Below are 27,779 nucleotides of genomic sequence, written 5' to 3' on the forward strand. Positions count from 1 at the left end.
ACACAGCCAGGTGTGAAACAAGATGTGATGTTGTAAGTGGACCACCTCTTGGGTTGAAAACCAGCAAGTTCCTAATGATTTAGTGCTCCAGCAGAGATCTTGTTCTTATGCAACGGACCTGGCAAATACAGATTGTAATCCAAGCTATACTATCCTTATTTGGCAAGAGATTTGGAAACCAGTGACAGTCATCTGTAAGTACCTCCCGGCAGAGAAATCCCTGGACCTGACTCAGTTGCCTGCAATGCTGTCATTTAGCGATTTGCAACGTCACATGTGCAATTATTTTGGAAGACTTAAAATGTGCTCATGTGTTTGGGACCGACTGCATCCAAAAGAACGCAGAACCTTTTAATGGGCGTCACTGGCTGGTGGCTAGAGACGCGTGCAAAAAGCGGCACTCAGTGGGAGTGTCGCAGGACTATCAACGCAAGTGGTTGCATTCACAGCCACAGACTTAATAGGCCATTGGTCAAATGAAGTAATTGTAACTGCCATAAGGATGTTCATGTTTCAAAGGAGGATAAGGTTACAGCATGCCGGGGCACTAAAAGTAGGCTTCTCAGACCTTACACATTCAGCTGCTATGATTGGATGCATATTACATGGTTGATCACCAAAAGACGCTGCTGCATGCAACTCCGAATCAGGCCCAGTATCTAAGATAAATTATATGTAAATCTCACATACATACATACATACATACATACACACACACACACACACACACAGGTGTCAATCCAATTGCAGGCGTTTATCTCACCCCCACAATAGCAGCCCTTTACTGCAGCTAGCATGCTCACACGGTCGAACAAATCTGGGCTGGAATACTTCATACCAACTAGAAGTTTACAGAACTTATGAAGAAAAAGGGTAACCGGTAGTTTTTAATAAAGTACAGAAACGTTCTAATACAAATGTCTGAGCCATCTATTTAAAACTATTTTCCTGCCACATGCGTTTCCAGGATTTTCTCACTAAACCACCTAAAAACAGGCTTTAGACCACACTGAACTTCTTGTACTTTAAAGTTCTACAACAAGAGAACTGCAGAGGCAGACCAAAGTGGCTCTTATCATGCCCAACAGACCCACTAACAAGGACTCATCCTTTACAGTGCAGGCAGGCAAATGCACCTGTGCTAGAGGGTGGGATTATCTAGGCTGTCAGTGTAATCCCTGGCACTAACACCACGAGTGACTGTAGGCCTTGAGCAGCGTCACATAAATCTTAAATGACTGTATTTAGAGTAAGAGTAATTTAAGATTAAAATATCTATTTTATTGAAAAAAAAAAAAAAATGAAAGCATCCTGCTGTCAGAGTATAAAGCCAGAAAAAGGGGATGTTTTGGGCAGTGCTGAGCTGGACTACAGGATAGTATAATGACTGAATAAATCTGTGAAACATTGTCTGGGATGTATTACCTCACAAATCCTCCTGCAAACGTGCACGTTATCATTACAAAACAAATATGAAGCATGTGGGCCTGTAATTTAAGGAAACTGCCATTAAATCTTGGCAAATCTTTTATTTTTAGGCCGATTTTGTGAAATATCAGATGCTTTCTGCAGGAGTGATTGTGGTGTTAAATTTTTTTTTATAGTTTAGTATATACAGTATGTTTATATATTTGTTATCTGGTATACAGCATAAGTGGTGTGGCTGATGGATAGCCCACTTTTCGAATAAATACTATCAAGTTTTTACTATATTATTGAATCCTTTGCGTAGTCCTGTTGTAGTTTTGTGATACTTTTGAATAAGAGCTGCCTGTAAGAAGTTGGTTCCAGGTGTTTTACCCATGTTAACATACAACTCAGCTTTGCATATTTTATTATTGGAAGCCGCAAGCTCTAATCTTGCCCATTATATTGACCATAATTAATCTTTTGAATTGGTCCTAGACCACCAACACCCTTGCAAGTGCTCAGGGGCACCCCAGAGTGCGATCACTGACCATTTCCAACTGTAATTTGCTTAATATTATATCTAGAAGCTCACTAGATGATCCTCTGACCAGATAAATTAAGATAACTCACAAAAAGAAACTCTGAAATCAAAGTAAAAGGCATTTGGAACATTGTAAACAATTTATAAAAAGATTTTAAACAGGGTCTGTCCACCTTCAAATGACTTAATTGGCTTATACACTTGGCAAATCCATTTGGTGAAAGCAAATGAAGGCAAGCACAAAGTTTACATTTTTGATCATTTCAGAAACTCCTTATAAAGCAGCTTTACATAAACAACCTCATCTGTAGGAGAGCTGTAATAATGATGACAAAAGGTCTGGGAAGTGGGTAATCCAGTGAGTGAGTTGCTTTCATCCCACCGGCTACAAGAAAAGGATGCAATATGGAATGTCAGTGTAGTAAAGCAGCGGTTCCCAAACTGTGTGCCGTGGCTCCCTGGGGTGCCTCGGGACACTAGCAGGGGTGCCTTGGATTAGTGGTCTAGAAGCAATTGAAATTATTTATGGTCATTGTAAAAGGCAAAAACATTGCTGGTGGGCTACCAATAATAAAATATGTGGACAAACAGAAGCTAATCCTGTCCCTCACCCATAAATAAACCCATGTATGACATACAAATCAATTTACAGAATAGGAAACTTTGGACCAGGGGTGCCATGAAAAAAATTCTGATGCTCTAGGGTGCCGTGATTTTAAAAAGTTTGGGAACCACTGTAGTAAAGCATACCTGGAAACAAACAGGCAATATACTCACAGCATCTTGCTGCCAAGTTTATGTAGATCCACCCAAGGTTTCTGCCATCAAAGTCTGGCAGACTATCAATGTTAAATGTATTCACAGCCTTACTGCCTCTGTATTTTGTGTATTTAGTTGGACCCACAGGTCAAATCAACAGTTACCCTTAGCTAAGTAGTTACACGAGGTCTCATGCAATTTGAATCAAATACACACAAAGTACTGTACCAAATAAAATGTAGAAAGTCTAGAGTTAGGGTCAAAGTGGGAATCAAAAACAGGACCTCAATGTTAGGAAGCAGAAATGCTAACAATTACACTGCCCATGTTGCACCATACACCTCCCCCCCCCCCCCCCCCCCCCAAACACGCTCAGATTTGGGTCCAGAGGCCAAAACACATACCCCAATAACAGCTATTTTGTGCTTAGTCTGGTATAAAAAGGGTTACAGGGTAAATAATAATTTAACCAAAAAGTCTATTAATACCGCCCATAAACAGTGCGTTTTAAACTATATTGCATCACATCTAGTTCAAAACGCATGCGATGTGCTAAAGCACTGTGTGGTATGAAATAGATAAGATGCTATCTAGTTCATAAAGTACAGGGAACACATACTTAATGTGCTGTGAGATGGGATGTGCGCAGGAGCTTGCATCTCATCGCACCGTGTATGGGGGGCATATGGACAATGAACAAAACTGAATATTTAGGATAAAAAAAAAATTATAAAAAAGAACTATTGACTTAGAACGCTGTTCCCGAGATACTCTGTATCACTACTTACATATACAGCCTGTAGCCTGACATGCTGCAAACACAAGCAACACATTGCGCAGTCTCCCAAGGGACCACATGAAGCTCACTTGTGTAGCTGAGCACAATTCCTCCTAATGCAGCAACTCACCAGGGACCAGCGTTATTTAGAGCAGCAAATTAACAAGACCCTGGTGGGACACCATACTGTAAATTAAATATGCATTGGTTTGTAGCCAAATCCTCTGCTGATGAACAGGTTCTAATCTCCTGCAGGTCACACCTGATCAACAGGAAACATGTATCACAGGAGCAAGTGGGATCAGATTCTGGTTTCACACATGAAAAAGCATCCAGACAAATGTAATAACTGGAAAGTAAAAAGGAAGTGCTTTCTTTAGTGTCAGAATCATCACCTTTATATCTACAAAACAAAATGGCAGTGCCAGGATAGCCTTAAAGTAACTGGCCAACCTCAGACTTTACACTCTGATTTATTATAGTTAGGAATGTATTTTATTCTTCATGGAGAGTGGTTGATTGGGCAGTGATCAGGTTAGCTTTCTCACAGCTGACCAAAGTCTCATGTGGGACCAAGGACGTAGCTACCAGAGATGCAAATGCTATGGGGCCCAGAGCTGAAGAGGGCCCATCTTCCCAGTGTAAGATGCAGGTGTTCTATATATTTATCATTCTATGCTGGTAAATAGAGGCCCTTACATACTTTTGCTATGGGGCCTACAAATATCTAGATACGCTCCTGCGTGAGACTGGCACCTCAATAACCATCTTATACAGGGGTGTCTGATTAGTGGTGGTATAGAATATGCCCAAGTGGAAATCTTCAACTTCATACCTTTGAGAACATTCTTAGCAACATGTATGTAACAGACTCAGTTCGACCATTCAGTTTCAAAACCATAACAACCAGCTCTAGGCAGCACTGATTGCACAAAAATATATTTTTTCTTAAATATAACTTGACCCCAACACCACCTCCACATGATAGAATGGACTCCACCTCACTCTGGAGAGACAAAAGAAAAAAATATATGGAGATTATACTGATTTCAGACCGCAAATGCAGGGTCGCACTGGGACTTTGAAATGGTTCAGTCCCGGTGGGACCCTGCATGTGTGGCCTGTTCAGACTACAGCAGCGAACCGGCAATATTGCTGGTTAGCTGATGTCATGAGCGCTTAGAGCTGGTGCTGCTCCAAGCGCTGCCTCCTCCATAGTGTGAACGGGAAACGGGTCGCTCGACCCGTTCACACTGCACAGCAACGAACCAGCTTTTTTTTACCTGGTTTGGATTGCCGTCTTGCTACCGGTTAGATGTAACTGGTACCCCCTTTCACATCACACTAATTACCGCGTTGAACCGGCAAGAAACCGCCTTGTACCCGGTAATAAGCTGCGATGTGAAAGGGCTATTATGGTTCCACAATTTGTAGTCCCTTTAACCAGCAACATAGGGAGATCTATTAAACTCTCAACAGTTTAGTAAACTGAACAGAGATGAGGAGAGCGCTAGAAGACACACCTTTACAAGATGTGTGTGTGTGGGACGGACGACATTTACAATCTGTCTGGTTGGCACCTCTCCAACCGCAATTTGCTAAATCACCGTAGTGCCTTAAATCATGGGTCCCAACGTTACAAGAGTCCTGGCGCAGAGAATCTACTGGCCAAAAACCACCATGTAAAATTCAAATGAAGGAGCTCCTACTATAAGCTATGCATTAAAACAGGGGTGGGGAGCCTCAGGCCCGGGGGCCGTATGCAGCCCCCGTAGCCGTTCTGAGTGGCCTGCCCGGTGGCTTTACCGGGAGTCAATTACAAGTGAATTCTCGCAAGAGGTCGGTAGTTCGAGAGATACCTCTTAAATCATGGGTCTTCAAACGGTGGCCCTCCAGATGTTGTGAAACTACAAATCCCAGCATGCCTTGCCACAGTTTTAACACTCCCTTATAGCAAAACTGGGGCAAGGCATGCAGGTATTTGTAGTTTCACAACATCTGGAGGGCGGCTTAAATCAACAGCAGCCGGAGACTGTCAGTCCTATTCAGTGGCAGCTGCCAGACGAGGGATGGCTGCAGCAGGATAATTTGTAATATACATTTTTACATATGGCCCCCGAAGGATTTTATCCCCATACAAACAGCCCTTGGCACAAGAAAGGTTCCCCACCCCTGCATTAAAAGGAAACCATTTTACTACATTTTTACAGATTTTAGTCAAGGACCAAAAATTTGCTAAAACCTCTACTCATCACATTCAAGGGTTATACACCAACACCGTGGTGCAATCTTTACACAAAAATTGTACTGTGCACCAGTCTAGAAAATCGTAAGTGTGTGATGGCATATTTTTGTTCACACAAACGTCTTTCACAAAACAAAATCCATTCTAATAAAACCTAATTTTATGCTTTATTCCAGTGGTAAATATAAAACTGCCACATGTGTAATGTATATTTTTTGCAACTTAAACTAAAATACTGTACTGGCAATAGATTGAGGCCTTCACATAGGTTCAAGAAACCAAATAAAAAAAAAATGTGGTAGACCTTGCTGAAATCTAAAGCTATGTTTTTTTAATTGATTTTTTAATGTATTTTAAAACCACTTTAGATAATTTTCTTGATATTCACATACAACCCTGATTAAATGACGAATGCTACCACGCAGTCCTTGGTACAATAATATGCTGATGCTAGTTTCGGTCTTCCCCTTGTGCAGTAGTATATGCCAGTGAGTCTAGTAGCCTTGAGACTCCAATTTTCCGCAACGCTGTGCATGGTAGCATTTCTGCCGATTCAAGACCACTGCAACCACCAGCAACACTCACAACAGCCTAAAGCAAAGTGTCAGCGGCCATTGTCCCAGGAGACAGCCCTTTTAAGGCTTGCATCAGACCTCCCTGACATGACTATTCTATTTCAGATGATACCAGAGTCGCTGCACGCAACAGGAACAAACGCAGGGGGTTTCCAGATATACAGGTTGGCATTTTTTAGTTCGGAACGTTCCTATCAAAAAGACCTAGTGCCAGGTATATATATATATCAAATTCACCTAAAACAAATAGAGGGGGCGCTTCATGGTGTATTATCGTTTATTTATAAAACGTGGAAATCACTTTTAAAATTTCTCCCAATGAGAAGATAAAGCCCGTACCGAAATAATCAACCGGTGTGGGTTGAATACCACAAGATATATAATTTATCCACTGGTTCAAGACTGTAGGCCCAAAGGATTGTGTCACTCACGGTACCACTTAGGGATATTCAGCAGGCACAGCTACTCCAGGACACCGGCGCCTCAGCGTCCTAGCAGCGGGCGACCACACAGCGGCTCAAAGATGCGTCACACAGACCACGCCCCTACGCGTTTCGTCAATGGACTTCGTCAGTGGGGTGGTCTGCGTGATGCCGCATCATACATTTAAACCATCATCAATTTGTTACAGGTGTTTAATTAGAGCCTCCCTGCTTCTCATATATGGGGCACATAAACCTGTTCACTACGCGATCATTCATTCATTCATTGCATATACCTATATACTTGCAATATAATATAATATATATACATACATACATACATACACATACATACATATACATATTACACACCACACACGTTGAGTCGGCACTATTCCAATGGTGACAACTCGATCCCGGTGCCCACAAATCCAAACAGCCAGGGTCCAGACACAATATAAATACCATGCAGTGGCACTCGGGTCCTCCAAAAGAAATACTCAAGACAAGACTTCAGTCTATCATCAGCGTTTCATTTCCCTTACAGAAAGGGATCCTGATGACATTTCTGTAAGGGAAATGAAACGTTGATGATAGACTGAGGTATGCTATTACTGGTGCCTGTCCTTATGTTTCCCCCTATATCCCTATAGATTGTAAGCTTGCAGCAGGGCCCTCCTACCTCCAAGTCTGTCTGTTGTTACCCAGTCTTATTTGAAATTTTTTTGGGACTATAGTCAATGTCAGCACACTTTAATATATTATGCTACCTCCAATAGACACAGGACAGACACTACAGGTATCACACACCCCCCCCCCCCCCAACTAGACAGGCAGTACAGTCATTAGCAGTGGCGTAACTATGAATTGGGCGCCCCCCCGCCGTTAATGGGGGGCGCCCCCCGCTGCACCCCCCGCCCGCAGCCTTACCTGTCTTGCTGGTCCCATCCCGGCTCCCTTGCTGGCTTCATTCTTCTGCTAGTGAGACGGACCAACACAAAATGTCCGCCCCCATACAGCAGACAGTTTTAGAGAACTGTCTGCTATATGGGGCGGACATTTTATTGTGGTCCGTCTCACTAGCAGAAGAATGAAGCCAGCAAGGGAGCCGGGACAGGACCAGCAAGACAGGAAAGGCTGCGGGCGGCGGATTGGCGGGCGGCAGATGGGCGGACGGGAGGGGGCTAACTATAGCACCACAGCCCCCCGGCGCCCACACATGCACAGGGCCCCCCCGCGGCCGCGGGGGCTGCGGTGCTATAGTTACGCCTCTGGTCATTAGTATACCCTCCATATAGATAGTCAGCATAGGCACCATACCCCCCTCCCCCCAAACTGACAGACAGCACAGTCATTAGCATACCCCCTATAGATATACAGCGCAGGCATTTTCATACCCTTCCACACCACCACCCCATATGAATAGACAGCAGAGGCACCATAATACCAACCCCCCCCCCCCCCCCCCCACACACACACACACAGGAAACAGCATAGGCACCATGATGACCATTCTGTATTTCTCTCTCCCCGACCCCACACAGATCAAAAAGCAATTTTAGAATTTACTGATTGTAAAGTAATCAGTGTCCCCTTGTGGGGCTTGCTACGCTTCGGGCTGCGTGAATCAACTCCACGCCGACGTGGATAGTGGGGGTATAAAAAGGTCGGAGGACACTTACCGCTGCGCTCGCCATGCTTTGGGTTGGCGTTGACAATGGGGGTGCATTTAACATTGTAAGCACCCATTAGGGTGCTTGTACAATTAAAAATCTAATCGCATCGCATGTCGCTATATTGCATGCAATGGCATAAGATGCACTTCGATCAAAATCGGGAGCGCCGTGCTAGGAAACAAGTACCCAAAAATCACCTGTTGATTGATGAATTGGCTGCCAAGGGGAGTTTCTAGGTGCTCGGAAGCCCCCCCTACGTGCTTCCGTGTGCAAGATAGCATTTGTGTGTGCAGTCACAGTAACACATGTGCCAAATTATTTTGGTGACCCCCTACTGCACATTAGCAAACGGAGGTGGCAGTTAACTGAGCGCAGTACCGATGTTTGCATGGCCAAACGGACAAGCCCTCATTGAGGACTAACATATATTAAAAGTGCATGTTTAATATTCTGTTGGAAAGAGGGTGTCAAACTGATGCTTCAATGAGACAAGATTTTCCAATTCATATCTAAAAACAGTAAGTGGCCCATCATGTCATCAGAAAATCAAATTATTCTACGCAGAAATTAGGTCACTGGATTTTGATTAATAGCATCAGACACGGTTGCCGAAGCAGTTTACATCAGTTCTCTAGACATTGTTAGGGGTGGATTAAATAAAAATATTGATATTAATATGTATTAATCTTGTTTGGATGTGCAGAGCAGAGTGTTAATGTCACAGTATGAAGAGACAGTGATATGGAGCCTGTGTGACAGAAGAACCAACTCTAATTGCATTGAACTGTATCATGGAATTTATTTCCCTGGAGGGCAGTACAGGCTGTTCTCTGGATCTCAGATGGGCAGCTTCAGACAACAGGGGAGAAAGAACACCTCCCATTGGGTACAAATCTTTTAATAAAGCAACACTAAAGAACATATCCAAACATTGTTTCCAATTGTTTCCAATTTTTTTTATAAACAAATACACCATTGCTTACACATCCAAGTTATGCTGTGTACACACGGGGTAATAGGATTGCTGGGGATATATTGCTAGCAATATATCCCCAGCAATCATATTTCTCAGTGTCTCCTTTTCATCAGCGATGAAAAGGAGACACTGCTACGGGGCGGAGGGGGAGCGCAGCAGCAGCAGACGCTGCTGCTGTCACTTTGATGGGAGGAGGGAGGGAGCAGCGGCACAGGGCTGGGGAGATCAATGCTGATCTCCCCGGCGCTGACCTCCCGGAACAGCGGTCAGCGACCATTAGGCAGTGCACACGGGAGCGCGCAGATTTATCCAAATCACTGGCAATAAGGTCGCTCAGCGACCATATTCCCAGCGATTTTACATGAAATTGCACCCGTGTGTACTCACCTTATGACACAATGAATTTATAGATAGAAAATGGTTAATTCTAGTACCTAAGAGCTAGTGACACCAGATTCAAAGTACAGAGTGCTTAGTATTTAGAGAATATGCCAGCCCATGTATTGCCATGGTTCTGGGGTGTACACAGAGCGATTTGTGCTTAATTTCTAAGCAATCTAGACAGATCACTTAAAAAAAAAAAAAAAGGCAAAAATTGCCCCGAGTCTATGCACCCGATTTTCTTGTTTTCTATAAATAAATGACGATGATCACAACAAACAAAGAAGCCAGTGTCTGGATTCCATTAGTCAAGGCTACTTCCTCCTCCCTTTTGGGGCTCCTCCCTTTTGGGGCGTGACCAGCAGCACAGCTCTTAAGATAGTATCCAGCAGACACCACAGCTATTTCTGGTATCGGCAGACTGACCTGGACCTCCTAGCAGGGCTACAAAAATAATTCTGTTTCTAAGCTACTTATTGAAATAGTGACCTATGATTGTCCTTGAAGTGTCACAGGCCTGTCCAATAACTTGCAATTTCTAAAAATTGCCGGTTGCCCTCAAAACTTACTGTCTAATACTAAAATCAATATTCTAACTTTTACCATTAGCAGAGGCCATAGCATCAGTCTGTGTGTAGTTTTCAAGGCAGCTCCAGCATTGGCAGAGCAATCAAAACGGTGCACAAGATCTTCCCATGCACTTGTTAGAAACACATGGAGCAAAGGCGGTACTACCATTGGTGCAGCAGGTGCAGTGCATCAGGGCCACTGTTTTCTCTGTCGCATTCTGCCTCCCCTGCAGCTCCCTGTCACCTTTTCCCTCTCCTGCCACCCATTGCTGTGTTGCATATTGTGAACTTGGGTTGGGGTAAAGGCGGGGACCCCAAGTTATAATTTTTGCGCCACACAGCCAGGGACGGAAGAAGCCGGGCAGCATCTGCGCGGGTGCTCAGACACTGCTCATCATTAAACTGCGCATGCACAGTCTAATCCCGTATTTTGGGATTGGAAACTCCAATCCCAGGATTGAAATCCAGGCATTTTAGGGCAAAGTCCCAGGATTTGCCACCCTACCAGTTAGTGGTTATAACCAGTAACAAATGTGCAATAGCAGCTGCTTGGCAGATTACAAACCCTCTAGCAAAAATGTGCTGTGGTACAAAAAGGAGCGCACACACACACACACGTCCAGAAAGGAGCTGCACATCCTCAACAGTAGTGTAAATGTAGCGGTGCCATCGACAAACCCACGCTGGGGATTCCACACCACAGACAGACGGCGGCACTCGACTCCATAATAGGCAGGAATGTGTGTGTGTGTGTATATATATATATATATATATATATATATATATATATATATATATATATATATATATATATATATATATATATATGCGAGGGGGGGATGGCGGCACTCCAAGCTCCTAGGTATAGTGTAACGTTGAAATTCAATAATGCGGTGCCCGTCCTAAATCAGCGCTGGGCTGACAATATGCACAGGGAGGGGTTGCGGCGGCACTCGCAGGAAAAAAGAAACCACACCAGGCGGATAACTTCACCTGTGCACAAGAATGCACAGAAACCCCCGGGTAGACCTATCATCTCTGCCCGGGGGTCTCTGTACCAGGCCATCTCCATTTATTTGGACTACTTCCTTCAACCGTGTGTACAAAATGATAGCTCTTTTTTAAAGGACACTAACACGCTGTTACAGAGGTTGTTAGCTATTCCTGAATTACCACCTGATTGCATAATGGCCACTGTAGATGTATCTAGCCTGTATACCATCATTCCTCACCAGGCAGGTCTAGATGCAGTCAGATCATTGATTTCCAACAGTGAAAAATACAGAGGCCCTTCCATCTCGTTTTTCATGGAATTGTTGGAACTTACGCTTAAGCGGAATTATTTCCGGTTCAATGGGAAATTCTTCCTGCAGTTAAGAGGGTGTGCGATGGGGTCCTCAGTGGCCCCATCGTTCGCTAACTCTTATATGTTTGGTGTGGAACAGCAACTGTTCACTAAAAACGAACAAGTCAAAGACCATCTAGTGGTATATCTCAGATACATAGATGATCTCCTGATATTTTGGTCAGGGGATCAAGATGTTCTGGAGAATCTCATTTTGAATCACAATGCATCTGATTCCCCGGTAAAATTAACTTACGTAATGAGTAAAGAGTCTGTACAGTATCTTGATGTTGACATCAGCATCCAAGCCGGGACCATTGTGACTACCCTATACACCAAACCAACAGACAGGAATAACACCCTCTTGGCCAATAGCTTTCACCCCACACCCCTTAAAAAAGGACTCCCTTTCTCACAGATGCTGCGGGCTCGCCGCATCTGTAGTAAACAAGAAGATCTCACAGTCTCTCTCACCAAAATGTGTAGCAAATTTGCGGAGAGGGGTTACTTAATTAGTGAATTAGAAGCCACCAAAAAGAGGGTCCTTGACATGACCAGGGATGAGGCCTTGGCCCCCAGAACCGTAGAACGCCAAATGGATGATAAAATCATTTGGGTCAACAAATTTAATCCAGCCAGCCAACATATCAAAAAGGTGGTGAATTCCCACTGGCCCATCTTGACATCAGACACTAGCCTTCCAGCACTGTGCAACAAAAGGGTCATGAATTCATACACACGAGGGAAGAATTTGAAGGACTATTTGGTGCGTAATGATGTTACATTCCCCCTTCCCAAAGCCCCCACCTTTTTGGGTACCCCCAAATTAGGGTGCTACAGGTGCTGTGGTTGCATCACCTGTGGCCACATGATTCCTGGGGACTCGTTCCATCACCCCTATTCAGGGAAAAAGTTTAAAATTAAACACAGAGTGGGATGCAGCACCAAATTTGTCACCTATTTAATCAGTTGTCCCTGTGGCCTTCACTATGTGGGGAAGACTGACCGCACGTTTAAAGAGAGGGCCACAGCCCACCGTTCGGCCATTAAAGCCGCCATCGCATCGGGCCATAGCGATCAACCGGTCGCTAGGCACTTTGCAGAAGCCCGGCACAATTTGAATACCCTAAGGTACCGCATCATTGATCATGTCCCCCCACTATCCAGAGGGGGGGACAGATCTTTGCGGCTCCTGCAGCTGGAAAGCCGCTGGATACATAGGTTGGACACCCTGGCACCCAGGGGTCTAAACGAACAGGCTGGCTTATCCCATTTTTTGTAAAGGTCATTCTATTTTCGCACAGGTAGCATTCCATATTAGCCACTTTTCCCTTGGCACTGCTCGGGTCAACATGTCAGGTTCCAGCAGGCATCTAGATATTTCCCCTAGAGAGAATGATGCCCTGCATTCATAGGTTCATATAATGGTTCCGTTTCCACTCCCGTGGATAGAATTGTTCAGACTTGTCAGTTGATTTTTAATTGCTTGTTTTATGTAATGTTTGTACTGTGTCACTGTGCAGTTTTTCATGTTTTTTTATGTTGTAATATCAGAAGCACTGTCACTTTAAATGCGCCGCCATATTGGCTACGCTAGTAGTAAGTTGGCCACGCTCTTTTATCACTAGATTGTGTTTATGCAACACTCTTATTACAGCACAGCACTAGTACAATTAATAGACTTTTTACTGTCTATATATTTTATGCGTTTTCTTTTGTTTTCTTTTCCAGTAGATGTGGTATCCGCCCCTCGGGCTCCCGGCCGGGACGCAACTCGCGTGACGTCATCGTTAGACGCCGGAGACGCTGGACCGCGCCGTGAGCTCCGACAGGTCTGGATCAGGTATTTAAATGGTTGATTTTGCACTTGTACACTTGTTTGAATCTGTTGTGAACACCTTGATAAAGAGGCAACCAGCCTCGAAACGTTGGTGAAGTAAAAAAAAAAAAAAAAAAAAAAAGGTGAAGTTATCCGCCTGGTGTGGTTTCTTTTTTCCTGCGAGTGCCGCCGCAACCCCTCCCTGTATATATATATATATATATATATATATATATATATATATATATATACACACACACACACACACACACACATACATATACACACACACTATATTTTGTAACAATTTCATTTTTATCAATAAGAAGATAGTGATCAATTGAGTTATGGGGCCTACGCAGGGGGTGATTTCATCACATTTCCTAGGCGATCCGACTAGATTGCTTAGAAAATGACCCTCCATTACTATGTGTGTAGGTATGATAAAGATTAAGATCTCTGGTGAGAACACTGACCCGGACCGATCGCTCAGCACACATCACTATGCAGCACTGGGTGCTGAGCGATCTTAGCAGCCTAGCATCACTCAGATCACACAGCACAGGTGCCCCATGTGTGGCCCCATAACAGTTTCCGGGTGTAAGGCACATGTATAGTGTAATAGCAGAGTGAGGCAGTCAGCAATAATATGTAGCCTGCTGGAATAGAGCTCAATTGGGCAAGAAGTTTTGAAGTTATAAACCGGGAGCCCACCGGGGCTCATGGTGCAGCCAGAAATGTCACCCAGCTGATGTTAGCACTACTGCTAGCTTCCCCAGAGAGCACTGTGTTTTACAATAGCGTATCTATAATATGTGCCATGGGGGGCACACACTGCACCCCCGCAAGGGGACTCAGACACACGGCACCGTGAAAGTACACAAGTACCGTTGTATTTCTAAAGCATTGTGCCCCAATGTGTGGGCCACCAGTCATTTTCAGTGGCGGTTTTTACCTATGGGCTGCAGACCCTCACCCTGACACACACACACACACACACACACACACACACCCCCGGTTAAAATTCACCACTGTGCTTAGCCTCAGCCCAAGCAAAATCAGATGTACGTAGTCTGGGAGACTTCACTGTGACTATTGGAAGTCTGTCCTGCCAGTCATCCGTAGTACGGCAGTCCCACTGGGCTGCTATAGGCAGAGAGCAGGCTTCCTGTAGGAAGTCACTCTCTGCCTTCCAGCCCATTTTGGCTTCTACTGGCTGCAGTAAATGCAGCCCATAGAAGCTGGGGTTATTCGCATGCTCCGTACCGTTGCCAATACTGCGCATGTACTTGTCTCGGAGCCAGTCACCTGCACTGAACAGGCACCGGAACCATGAACGGGAGCAGTGGTGAGAGGTGGCATAGAAAGGTTGCCGGCAGCAGGAAGGAACCACTCCTGGTCAATTTTAGGTTACCAATAAGTGCTTAGCAAAGTAAAACCTTTTAAATGAAACTGAATAATGTATTTCACCTTCATGGCGGACACAGGAAAGATTTACATTTCAGTTTTGTGGTTTTTTAGCTTCCAGACCAGACCTAAAAAAACAAATCTTGCCATCTGGAAAATCTAACAAAAAATATAAGCATAAAAAAAAAAAAAAACCCTCCCACACCTCTCAGTTTACCTAGCAATCATGCTTTGTTCATTAGGCATGTATAAAAAGGCAAGTTCACTTTTTGCAGAAGAAAGATGAAAATTTAACCAGCCTGATGTTGGGTTGACACCATATGATAGACATGGTGAAAAAGGTTGCCAAGCAAAAAGGTCACCATTGCTGTGGATGACAATAAAAAAAAAAAAAAAAAAAGTCTGATATTTGGAGGATTATTAAATTTTTTGACCATTGCATAGTTTACCACTCACATGGACTACAATTGGGAACAGTGAAATGTGCAGAGTGCAGCTAGAATGGAGGTCGATTTTTACATGCTCCTTTACAATACCAAGTTTTTGTTCCCACCAGACAGATTGGCCAGATAAATCTTTAGGTGTGTACCCAGCCTGAGTTAGATGCATTACCTACTAGGAATAGTGTTTTACCAGTGTTTCCCTTCACCCCTAGAAATGAGGCTGAACTGGAGGCACATTACACTGCTGGCTTACATCTGCAGCACAAAACACCAAGAATGCACCCAGGTTTTACAAACCGGCATACCAGTTCACACTGCCCTTCAACCTGGTGGTTAAACTAATTCCTAGTATATGCAAGTATACCTGGACAATAAAGCGGATTCTGACTCATACTGTACATCCCAACAAGACCAGTTCTAGGAGGGACAGAAAGCAGTTACTGGAGTTCACTTTAACTTAATAAACACTGGTGTTGACAATCAGTTTGTTATATAGCGCAGCATATTCCATTGCACATTAACACCAAGCATAGCAGCGGGTAGCAGGGGGACTCCTCCTATCGCGGGACACTGCCGGCCCTGTGCTGGAGGTAGGAATACACTTTTGTAGAAACCATGTGGGTACTTTAAAGAGAATTTTGGAAAGAATCCAATTATAATCCAGAGTCACACTATTGCCCTTCATTCCCTCCATTTAAGTGACAAGGAGCTGCTAGCATTCCAATTATTGAATGCTTTTAAAAGGGAGTTTATTGGTTTTATGTGGATCCACTAATGTTTTAGGTGTATTGATTTTTAGGACTCAAATCGTTGCATTAACCTAGCCGTGCAGATCTTTATTTACATCACTCAGCCCACTTGCCAGCGCCATTTGCCTCTTTTCATTATGGTAGAGCCGGCCCTGCTTGGACAACTCGCGTGCTTTGTAAACACATGAGGCATAGCCAGAATACAGTGGGAGGGGGCCTAGTATGCATTTATACCACAAACCGCAGCAGTACCACTGCCCCAGCTGAAGAAGTCTTTGTAAGAACATTTCTAGACTTCTACAGTTCAGTCATGTGCTTTAGATTTTAGAGAGGAGACATGGAACAGGCTGACAGCCATTAGCTAGAACCGATCCTGAAAAAATCAAAGCACTCATTTACAAACACAAGACCAGGGACTACATTTCTTCCTTTCAGAAGCATATTCAAAAGGAGATTACTGTAATGTAGAATAATTCTTGGTCGTGTTTCACATTATCATTAAGTTGTTGTGTGGGTGTCAGATTCCTTACTTGCTACAAGTTACATTCGAATGGATGCAGCTAAAAATAAAGGCTAATGTAGCAACAGTCCGTGTCCATTCTCGGGGACTACATCAAGGTTCCCACACTGTATACAGTATGTAAGGGATATATACAAAGCATATTATTGGTCACTGCAATTACCAGTGTCATAAGCCAATCAGGATGTAGAATGCGCTGCTGTTCTAGAAAACCCTTCTGAATCATAGCATATGTATTCACTCCCTTGGGTGTGATTAATGACTAAAATCTTATCTGCAACAATGACCAGTCTTTAGCACATGAATAGCTCTGGGTGGTGATCACAGCAGATAACCTTTAAATGGCATAAAAAGCATACACTAGCTGCAAACTCAAGGTTAAAACTGGAAGTAGCTGAGGAAAATGTAGACATTTGTATAAGCAGTTTCTGAGAAGTCCATTTATATAAACCTTTCATGAGATAGTATATATGAGTATGTAGAACAGTTCAGCTATTTTTAAAGATGCCAAGCATAAGACATGCATATATTGTGTATAGATCAATGAACAAAGTTTGCATAGAAAAAAAAAAATGACAGCATTTCCCATGCGGTCATGCCTAGACAGGGTTCAATGCTTTTCTCCACACTCCTAGCATAATTGTTGAACTTGCCAGAGGTGGAACTAGCGAGTAGCGGGCCCAGGTGCAAAATATGCTTTGTACCCCCCACACACACACAAATGGGAACAGTGTGTGCCAAAGACAGGCTGCTGTGTGTGTGTGTGTGTGGTTAGGGATATAGGCTGCAAGGGGTGTGTGTGTGTGTGTGTGTGTGTGTGGTTAGGGATATAGGCTGCAGGGGGTGTGTGTGTGGTTAAGGTTAAAAGCTGTGGGGTGTGTGTATAGTTAGTGTTATAGGCCGCGGTAGGGGAATATGGTTAGGTTATAGGCTGTGGGTGTGTGTGGTTAGGTTATAGGCTCTGGGGTGTGTGTGTGTGTGTGTGTGTGTGTGTGTGTGTGTGTGTGTGGTTAGGGATATAGGCTACGGCAGTGGTTCCTAAACTTTTTGAGTCACGGCACCCTACAGTATAAGAATATTTAATAAAACGACACCCCTAGGCCAAAACTTTGTTACTGAGAATTTCAGAAAAAATATTAGATTAAATAAGTTGTGATTTAAATGTCATCCTTAGGTCCAGTTTTGTAGTGAGGAACATGATTCACTTCTGTTTACCCCACATATTTTATTATTTGAAGCCACAAACACTGATTTTTGCCTATTTCATTGACCATAAATAATTTGAATTGGTTCTGGACCACCAACCTGAGGCACCCCTGCAAGTGCTCCGAGGCACCCCAGGGAGCCTAGGCGCACAGTTTGGGAACCACTGGGCTACGGGATGTATGTGTGTGTGTGGTTAGGGTTCAAAGCTGTGGGGTGTGTGTATGGTCAGTGGGTTAGTGTTATAGGCTGAGTGGGTGTGTGTGTGTGTGTGGTTAGTGTTATAGGGGGTATATGGTTAGGTTATAGGCTGCGGGGTGTGTGAGTATGGAAAAGTGTTATAGGCTGCATGCATATGGTTACAGGCTGCGGTGTGTCTGTGTGTGTTTAGGGTTACAGGCTGCGTGGGATTTGTGTTAGGGATATAGGGGGTTATTCTAAATCACTGGCAAAGGCACAATAACTCTTTAATGGACAAACCCATATGCACTGCAGGTGGGGCTGATGTAAGATGTGCTGAGAGAGAGAGTTAGTTTTGTTTGGGGTTCATTCTTTAAACAGATATCTATGATGCAGTGTATAAATAAAGTAGCCAGTATTTACCCTGCACAGAAATAATAAAACACCCAAATATAACTCTGCACATGTTACATCTGCCCCACCTGCAATGCATATGGTTTTGTCCATTAGAGAACGATTGTGCCTTTCCGATTGAATCAAAATAGCCCCCATAGGCTGTGGGGTGTGTGTGGTTAGGTTACCGGCTGTATAGTTAGTTAGGCTGCAGGGGAGGGGTGGTGTATGGTTAGTTAGGGGTTGTGCTCCCATTATATTTTTAAGGTATTTCTTCGGCATCCCCACCCCCTTAAATTTAGTAAAAGGTTTGTGCCTCCAGCTCCCATTTAATTTCATTTTATTACGTTTTATGCACCCTTCCCCCCACTCTTCCAGCTGCCATTGCTGCTTTCCGTGATGCTTCTCCACTCCTCCATGCTCAGCCTCAGAGCAGAAAGGAATTCACTTCCTGTCTGGCTCAGAGAGCAACAACAGCCAGCCTTGTAATTGGCTGCCTGTTGCTATGGCTGCCAAAGGAGTCCGGTCACTGCTACAGCATCTGCATCCATGTCTGTCACCCAGCCATGTAACCTTGCCGCTGCACAATAAAACAAAATGTAACTTTGTCATGCCAGGCGGACGGCGGCTGCGGGCCAGGGTAGACTACATTGTGCATTTACAAAGCAATTCTCATAATTGAAACTTCATATTAGGTAATTACAAGTATTTACTTATTCTCAGTGTGTATACACTCATTATTTTGGGGGGGGGGGGGGGTATTCAATCCCTGCTGCTATTTTCGACGGGGAAAATAGCGGCGGGCGCTTATTCAATGCAGTCTTTCCCAGCATTGAAGAGGCAGATTGACAGACGGGGGCCTGACTATAAAAAGCTGTCGGGAAGGTTTGGCCGATTCGACCGTATACATACCTCCCAACTTTTGAAGTTGGGAGGTCGGGATGCGCGCGCTCCCGAAAATGGGGCGTGGCCTCGAGAAAAGGGGGCGTGACCTCGCGGGGTGACGCAAACTCCGGCCACGCCCCGTTTTCGCCGCTCGTCGGCGCTGAACAGACACTGTGCGCATGCGCACAGTGTCTATTCTTGGCAAGCTGGGGGGGCTCCCAACTGTCCCCCCCACCGCGGGACAATGGCGGCCCCGGGCGGGGGGCGGGAACGTCCCCAAATATTGGGAAGTTCCCGCGGTAAGCGTGACAGTTGGGAGGTATGCGTATATTGTCGCAATCACGTCCGAATCGCGACATTCCAGGTCCGTTTATGCGGACACACCCCCTTTTTCGTCGATCGGCAGTCGGGACATTAAATCATGCCTTGGGATATGCCGTCAAACAAAACGGATCAATTGTGGCACCATATAAATAAAAGGGATGGTTGTGATCTGCATGGAAAGAACAGGTGTCCTGAAAAAAAAAAAAAAAAGGATACCCATTAGGCAAGCATGTGTATAATGTGGGAGTTTTCCATGTATGGGTGGAAAGAACAAGTAGTTGTGTGAAGGAGAAAGATTACTAAAGTCTGTGTATATATGGCTTTATGAGGCCTTGCAAAGCACAATGACACACTCTACAATAAGCCTTGAAAGAAATGGAATACAGATTTGATTCAGCAGCCCACAGGCTTGGAACACAATGGTCATTCCTATCACGAATGTAACACTATCGTACGTGGTTCAAGGCTAGCATTGAACAGACGAAATACACATAAATCTGCACAGTGGGAAAGAGTGGCTGCAAGGGCATGTGTCATCACAGAATAGTTCTGTAGTATGGGGAAAAGATTACAGAAGTACAGCTGAAGGACAGAGTCCAGTCCATTCTGTGGGAGAGAAAGGAAAAGGAAAATCATTCAACATTACACAGTAACTGGGAAAGACCACACACTAAACACATTAAGGAAATACTCCTGTTTTGGAGATAAAAAGCATCAATGGGATTATGAAAGGAAGAAGTAATGTTAGTGGTTAGAGATGCTGGGTCAGACAAAAAAAAAATAAACATTTAAAAAAAAGGCAGATGTGCCAAACGGCGAGGCGCATAATGCTCACAGCCAAAGTGTTATAAGTAATGGGGAATGTAGACCACAGAAATATATAGATCAACATTGTTGGAAATCACACACAGAAGGATGTTGCATTCAGAGGAACCTCATACAGGACTCACTGATCCCCACATCATTAGGCAACAGAACAATAGCACCCATCCGGAATAAAGTCACCAAGAGGCGTTCTGCGTAAAGAGACCTGTACATTATTGCAGATATTAGCTAAAGACTGTATATAGTGGATCTGTGGTGCAGCAGGTCACCATTTTATGTAACAATAGAGAACAATACTGTAACATATTGTACCAGAGATTGTTAGAATTTCCTTGCTCATATACACTGCTCTATTATTAGCAGAGCAAGCAATCAGCCAACCCCCCTTTAGTCAGACCCAGGGGATTCTTCACACACACACACACGTTATTCACAGGGCGCTCCATTGCGCTAATGTTCCTGGAGGAAAACCATGGACTGTTAGCATTTATAAAAAATGGTAGTTAAACCACAATGTTAATGAAACGGTTGACACTATCAAAGTGTGGACATCTTCTATGTTAGGGTTAGGCATGAAGATCACGTGAATATATTAAGTACCTGTTGACATTGAGGTAAATTTACTAAAATGGGAGTTCTATTGAAAATGGGATGCTGTCCAAAGCAACTAATCAGATTCTACTTCTTATTTATTTAACACATTCCAGAAGATAGAGAAAATAGGTTTTGTTGCTATGCAAAAGTATTGTGGATTATATGCTAGACGTTGGAGTAGTTCTTCACAATCTCAGTCAAGGCATACTAAGGGGTACATCTACTAAAGCTTCTAAAAAAAAAAAAAAATAAACAACCCTTTCATTGCAACCAGATTCTATCAATCCTGTTATTTTATTTTTATAATGCAATAGAAAAATTATAGATATAATCTGATTGGTTGCTACGGGCAACATCACCTTTTCAGGTTTAGAAGCCTTAGTAGATTTAACACTAAGGGGGAAATTTACTAAGATGTGTATTCTATTTCACATGTGATGTTGCTATGGGCAACCAAGGATATTGAAGCTTGAGCACAGATCAAACTAATGCCCCATACACACGGGCTAAGTGAGCCTTTGTGCTGAGCAATCTAGTCAAGCACAGATCGCTCAGCACACAGCGATGCACCAGCGATGTGTTCCGAGTGATCTGTGACAGCCACAGTTCTCTGGTGAAAGAACACTGGCGATGGTTTATACTGCATGCGGAATAAATCTATACAGGCGATGGGTGATTTCTCTAGCTCTGTCTATAGCAGTCAGCGGCCTCACTTACCGAGTTCTTTAGAGCCTTGGCTTTCACTCGCCAATTCGCCCATTTTTACCAGAGCATCAAAGTAGCCTTTTGCTGCAAACGTTACACCTGAAACGGAAAACCAAAAATAAGGTATACTTTTAGAAGATAAATAGCACATGGAACAAAAACAGCAAGGCATCCACCACCAAGTCTTCTTGTACAGTTCTAGACTTGTGCCAGATATGGACATAAAAGGTTAGGAAACACTCCCCAGCTCATACACTAGCTGGCATATAATGCTGGACGGTTACGGTATAGATGACCAGTAATGTGTAGCCAGGGCCGGCGCCACCACTAGGCAGCTCGAGGCATTTGCCTAGGGCGCCGGCACCTGGAGGGCGGCAGTTCGCCCCTCACCCCCAGCATATAGCTGGCGGCGTCGGCGTCCCTGCAGTGCTGGAGCGGGCAGGGGTGTCCGTGCCGCGGGGGTACCTGCGGCGCTGTCACTGTATAAAGCTGCTGGCGGCAGCGGGGTCCCTGAATAGAGAATAACTAGCGCTATGCGTGCGATGGTGCGGGAAGCGCTTCTGGGTTTGAAACCACTTGCCGCATGCTGATTGGCTGAGATTCAGCCGATCAGCGTGCGGCAAGTGTTTTCAAAATCAGAAGCGCTTCCCGAGCCGTCGCGCGCATAGCGCTAGTTATTCTCTATTCACTGCAGGGACCCCGCTGCCGCCAGCAGCTTTATACAGTGACAGCGCCACAGGTACCCCCGCGGCACGGACACCCCTTCCCCCTCCAGCACTGCAGGGACGCCGACAGCGTACACCACAGGTACCACCCCCCATCCCCTGGGCACCCCCACCCCGACTCGCCTGGGGCGCTCCGGTGCCGGCCCTGTATGTAGCTCAGTCACTCAGTTGACCACTAATTGTTGCCAGTTAATAGGTTGAAAACCTAAGAATGGTCGACATACCCTAGGTCAACACAAGCTTTAGGCGGACATGAATAAGGTCAACATGAGTTTCATGTTTATTTAAATGTCTATGTTGACATGGACTCTGCCCTCGCCAGGCTTTGGGCACACTATTATTCTCACATTGGGCCAGATGCACTAAGCTTCAAAAGCGATAAATGCCGCTGTGGCATTCAAATGGATGCGTTCGCAGACACATCCATTTGGTTGCAGCCGTACAGGTGGAAAATCCGTCGATGATAGTCAGCCATCAAAGGATTTTTCCCCTGTTCAGAGATAAGTCAGTTATCTGCACCAGAGATGGTCATGTGACGTCAGCTGCCTGCCCTGTGCAGGCTTCGGCACGTCTGCGTTCCCATGGGGACACCAAGCGTTTCCTCCGAGTGCACCCACCATTTTTATGGACATGCCCAGGAAATACTGGGTGTCCCATGCACCAGCCCATTGCCCATCTCCTTCCCGTCCCCCTCTGCGAACACCTCGGCAACTGTGAAAGTCTGAGGAAGGAGTTCGCATAGCAGCCCTGCACATGCGGCTATTCACATAGACGCATGCTCAGAGCCTCACCATCAATCCTCGGACCTCATTCGGCTGTTTACGTGCCAACCTGTATCACCCCATCTATTCTTACACGGTGGGCTTAGCATTTTCTTGGAAAGGCCTCAGAAGTCACTATGTGAATTGATCGTCTGCATCCTCCTGCATTTGGGCTCACCTGCTTCTACAATGTGTAGACACAAGTTCATTTTAACTTACACTGGAGTCTCTGAAACTATAAAATTAATTGTCTAGTATAAAGTGCACTTGACAGAAAGTAGCTATTGTAATGACTATTCCAATCATCAGAGGGGTCATGGAGTGACAATACATGTAGGATCTGTCAATACAATGAAAGCAGCCAAAATATTAAATAGCGACCTGCAAAATCATCTTCATCCAAGGGACACCTATAGCCATCTGCTCAGGGTTCACCTCTATCTCATTAATGGAATAGCCTGTGTCAGTAGCAAGACAAAGCAGGATGCAGATATTGCACATGCGGTATATAATGAGCCACTGCACAACAATCAGACTGACAGGCATAAGAGTGTGGGTGCTGTTTAGACAGCATATCAGGCGACTATAAAGCATCCTACGGCCCAACAATAAATATTTCATGTGGCAACACATCACATTTTCCAGATGAACATCATACTAGTGTTCATCCTAGCACCTGCACCTATTCAGGGAGATGGGCATAATTCACAGTTTAAGGGCAACATTTGAGAAATGATGCATCTCTGCAGTGATAAAATCAAATAAAAATGTTGCCTTTAAAATATGCCCTCCCTCTAGTGAGAGAGAAGGAACACTATATACATTTGCCAATAAACATGGAGCACTTTTGCACCTGAAATCATATTTAAAAAAAAAAATAATAATAATAATAATAATTCAGTTTTAACCCTTTGCAGTCCAAATTGTTTTGAATGTTTGGACAATTCGAACAGTCCAATTTAAATAAATTGGATTTTTTTTTTTAAACACACATGTACTACTGCATGACAGACATTATGTTCTGGCCAATCACACAGGTCACAAGATGTTCATTTCCCTTCTACTACTTCAGAGGCTGATAAGCTTAATAGGATTATACTTTGTATAAAAATTCCAGTTCTAGTTCACTTAAACCAAATTACCAAGACCTTTGCTGGTCAAGTGACCACATGTGCAGATATGATCAATCAAAAATGTCGTCCTAAAACCAGATATACACAACTTCATTTGGTACTTCTTTACTTTCACTGCGCCACTCTAGATAGGACAGATAGGATACTAGATAGGATACGATTTGTATGCGATTTGACATAAGATATCGCATAAGATATAGGATAAGATTTACTATCCATTTCATTACCCCACTATCCACTAGGGCGTGGAGTTGATTGAATATATATCGTGGCGAGCGCAGCGAGCCACCGAGCCCGAAGCGTGGCGAGTGCAGCGAGCCCCGCGAGGGGACACGGATGTTGTTTGAAAGCAAGTCCCCAATATCGCATGCCATTTGCATGCAATTCCATAAAATACATTCCGTGTCCCCTCGCGGGGCTCGCTGCGCTCGCCACGCTATATAAAATCAACTCCACGCCCTAGTGGATAGTGGGGTAATGAAATGGATAGTAAATCTTATCCTATATCTTATGCGATATCTTATGTCAAATCGCATACAAATCGTATCCTATCTAGTATCCTATCTGTCCTATCTGTCCTATCTGTCCTATCTCTCCTATCTAGTGGCGCCGTGAAAGTAAAGAAGTACCCTTCATTTTTTTGAAGATTAAATAAATGTACCTCTTCTCCGGCTAGCCAACTTGGACATCTAAAAAAAAAAAAAAAAAAAAAATGTATCCAAAAACTCAAAGTTTTTGGATGAAAATGGGGCTGTTCTCAGGGATCTTGCGTTGCCTTGAAGAGGCAGGTAAATCAAAACTCCCAATAAACCGCAGCATGAGCTGGCTTATCGTGGCTAATAGAACAGCGGCACAATTACCCAGATCATCAGAAGTAATTAAATATTTGCCATAGTATCTAATCAACCAAACACAGAAACAACCATTTGTTTTTAAATGTCCTGTGTATGGGCCAGAACCTGGCAAGCCATATCAGACTGTGGCAACTCACAAATAAAAGAATATCGGAGCAAACCGCCACCAAAAAACAGTTTGCCAATCTACCCAGATTGGATTAGAACAAGTTTTTTCTTCATATAGCCATCAACTACATGTTAATGTACACTTCTGTGCTCATACCCAACACACGTGTCATCTCATCTATCTATTCAGAGGTCATCTCCTAAACAAATCTCCAGCTGCAATGAACTTCCATCATCACACCTAGCAGAGACCAGACTAAATTGTGACACAAAGTGGTTGTGACCGTTGCTTTCCTGTTGAAACATGCAGCACACAATAGGAATGTGACAGTTTGCTGGGTGGAGCAGTTCATATGCAATGGTAAGGAAAGAAGACTTATTGAGGTTCTAGGCTTATAATCTGCAGTCTGTCATTGCAAAAACATGTCCAATGCAACAGGCTCTAAAGCCCACTTCCTGCAATGCCAAAGCCATTGCTGCCCTGGTCTCAGACCAACATGCGTTTCCCACCTGAACCGGTGATCACTTCCGGTGACCAATTTTACCTTAAGATTTTTTTCTTATATAATAAGAGCTAACCATAGAGTGTTTCGGCACACTAACCGGAAGCCCTTCCTGCGCCGGGGATGTACAACATATTAACAGATCATGAGAATTTCAGCCATGTAGAGCTGCTACAGGGGTACCACCAACCATCCAAGCCACCAGCAGGACAGAGGAGAGAAGGGTAAAGGCACCGCCAACCCAGCCCCAGGTCACAGCAGCACAATGGGCCTACTGGGAGTAAAATAACAAACCTGCACTCTACAGGAAAAACACTGACTAGAGGAGGGAGGAGTCCGGCTTTATACCTGAGGTGGGTGAATCCTAAGAAGAAGAAAATAAGTGACCGGTCTATAGCTGGGAAAGAGCCTTAAACCCATTGTAAGGGCTGCCACGCAGAAGGAAGAGGATAGGGCTATGAGAGACCTGAGCAGCGACATAACACGCAATAGGAAGCCACAGACTGAGAATCACACACTGGAAGGAGCAGGCCTCTCCAGCAGCACAGATGATACCAGACTACTGAGATGTCCCTTGTGAACACTCATCAGCAACACAAAATGAAAAATAAACTACAAACACAGTTGAGAATTGTTATATTGTAACAACTTTTAACATAAATCCTGACACTTTAGGAACAAAAACATAATAGTCCAACACGGTACAACTGCATGTGAATATGCACCTCATATAGCAGCATATTTGCAACCTTGTTCTCCTAATTCTGGATTTCCAAGTTTAAAAACTTCTGATTGACTCGGTAAGCTGCGAAACTCGCAGCTCACCGAGTCCCTGTGCCACTGCAGCATCCCCTCACAACCAGGCGAGGAGGGGTGTTAGGAAGAGACATCCCCTCGCATGTGCCCGCAGCAGGAGAAAAGGGATTTCCCCAGCCTTTGCAAATATTAGTCAGTTGAGCTGGGCGTACCCATGGCCCAGTGCCACCACCACCCTCATCCCTCCCCGCTGTGGCTATTCTGAGTCAGGGGTTTGCACAAGCGCAGTAACGCTCATGCATAAACCCCCATCCAGGGAAGGGGGGGGGGGGGGGAGGAGGATAGGAGGAGGGAGAGGACTACTTTATCCATTCTCTTTACCTGCTGCCTCATGTCCTGCCATGCTCACTTCTTGCCTCAGGTCTCCTTACCTGCACCTCATGTCACCTGTCTGTCTCCCCCTCCCTCTAGATTGTAAGCTCCCGGGTATTTGATCCCCGCTTCAAGCCGGGTGCGACACAGCGTTTGCTCCCTTTTACACAGCTGCACCCCCCAACCACCGCTTGGAGATGCCGGCGCCATGACCCGGACCACTGCGCTGGGGGCAAGCCCAGAACTAAGGTAATCTGGGCCCCGTGCACCCCTGCCCCCCCCCCCCCCCCTCCCTCCCCCAGCGCTTGTCCAGGAGGTGAATGGATGCCGCACACAGGCATCCATTCACCTCCTCCGCTGATGTCTGCAGTAGTATAGCAGACAGCAGCGCAGGCCGAGTGCCCCCCGTCCAATCTGCAGATGCTGCGGTCCGCAGGTTGCACGTCTCCCATTGATGTAAATGGGAGCCGGGTCACAAGACCCGGCGTATCCATTTACACCGCCCTCTACCCAGGTCACGGGTAGGACTGTGGTATTACTCTGCTGGCTGTTTGGACCCAGTGCTGGTTGTCAAAATACAGGGGACCCCACGCTGTTTTGTTTCTGGGGGGGGGGGGGTTTCTACAACGAGAAGCCTGCATGGAGCTGACGGGATACGGTCGTTTGGTCTACTGCATGATTATAGACAAGCATTGGGCCAATACCATGAGGTCAACATGGTTCTATGTCGACAGGTAAAGGTCGACATGGGGTTTTCACGGTTTTGAGCCAACAGGCGGTATTTCATGCCCAACCATCCACTAGGGCGTGGTGCGAGAATAAAATAAAGTCCCGAGCGCAGCG

General features: G+C 44.7%; 1 protein-coding gene across 11 annotated transcripts in view; it reads right to left on the bottom strand.

Moving 5' to 3' along the window:
* Window positions 1-27,779, bottom strand: part of BAIAP2 (BAR/IMD domain containing adaptor protein 2) — a 199,357-nt gene that overhangs the window by 95,716 nt on the left and 75,862 nt on the right. For all 11 annotated transcript variants that reach the window (XR_014444596.1, XM_083148820.1, XM_083148825.1 and 8 more), the window contains exon 3: window positions 21,737-21,823. Coding sequence is in view for 10 of the 11 variants with exons in the window: in XM_083148820.1 (XP_083004946.1) it covers window positions 21,737-21,823 (87 nt within the window). In the remaining variant the exon portion in view is untranslated. The remainder of the gene's footprint in view (window positions 1-21,736; window positions 21,824-27,779) is intronic.

This window comes from Crinia signifera, chromosome 6, assembly GCF_055691185.1.
Source record: "Crinia signifera chromosome 6, ASM5569118v1, whole genome shotgun sequence".
Classification (NCBI taxonomy): domain Eukaryota; kingdom Metazoa; phylum Chordata; class Amphibia; order Anura; family Myobatrachidae; genus Crinia; species Crinia signifera.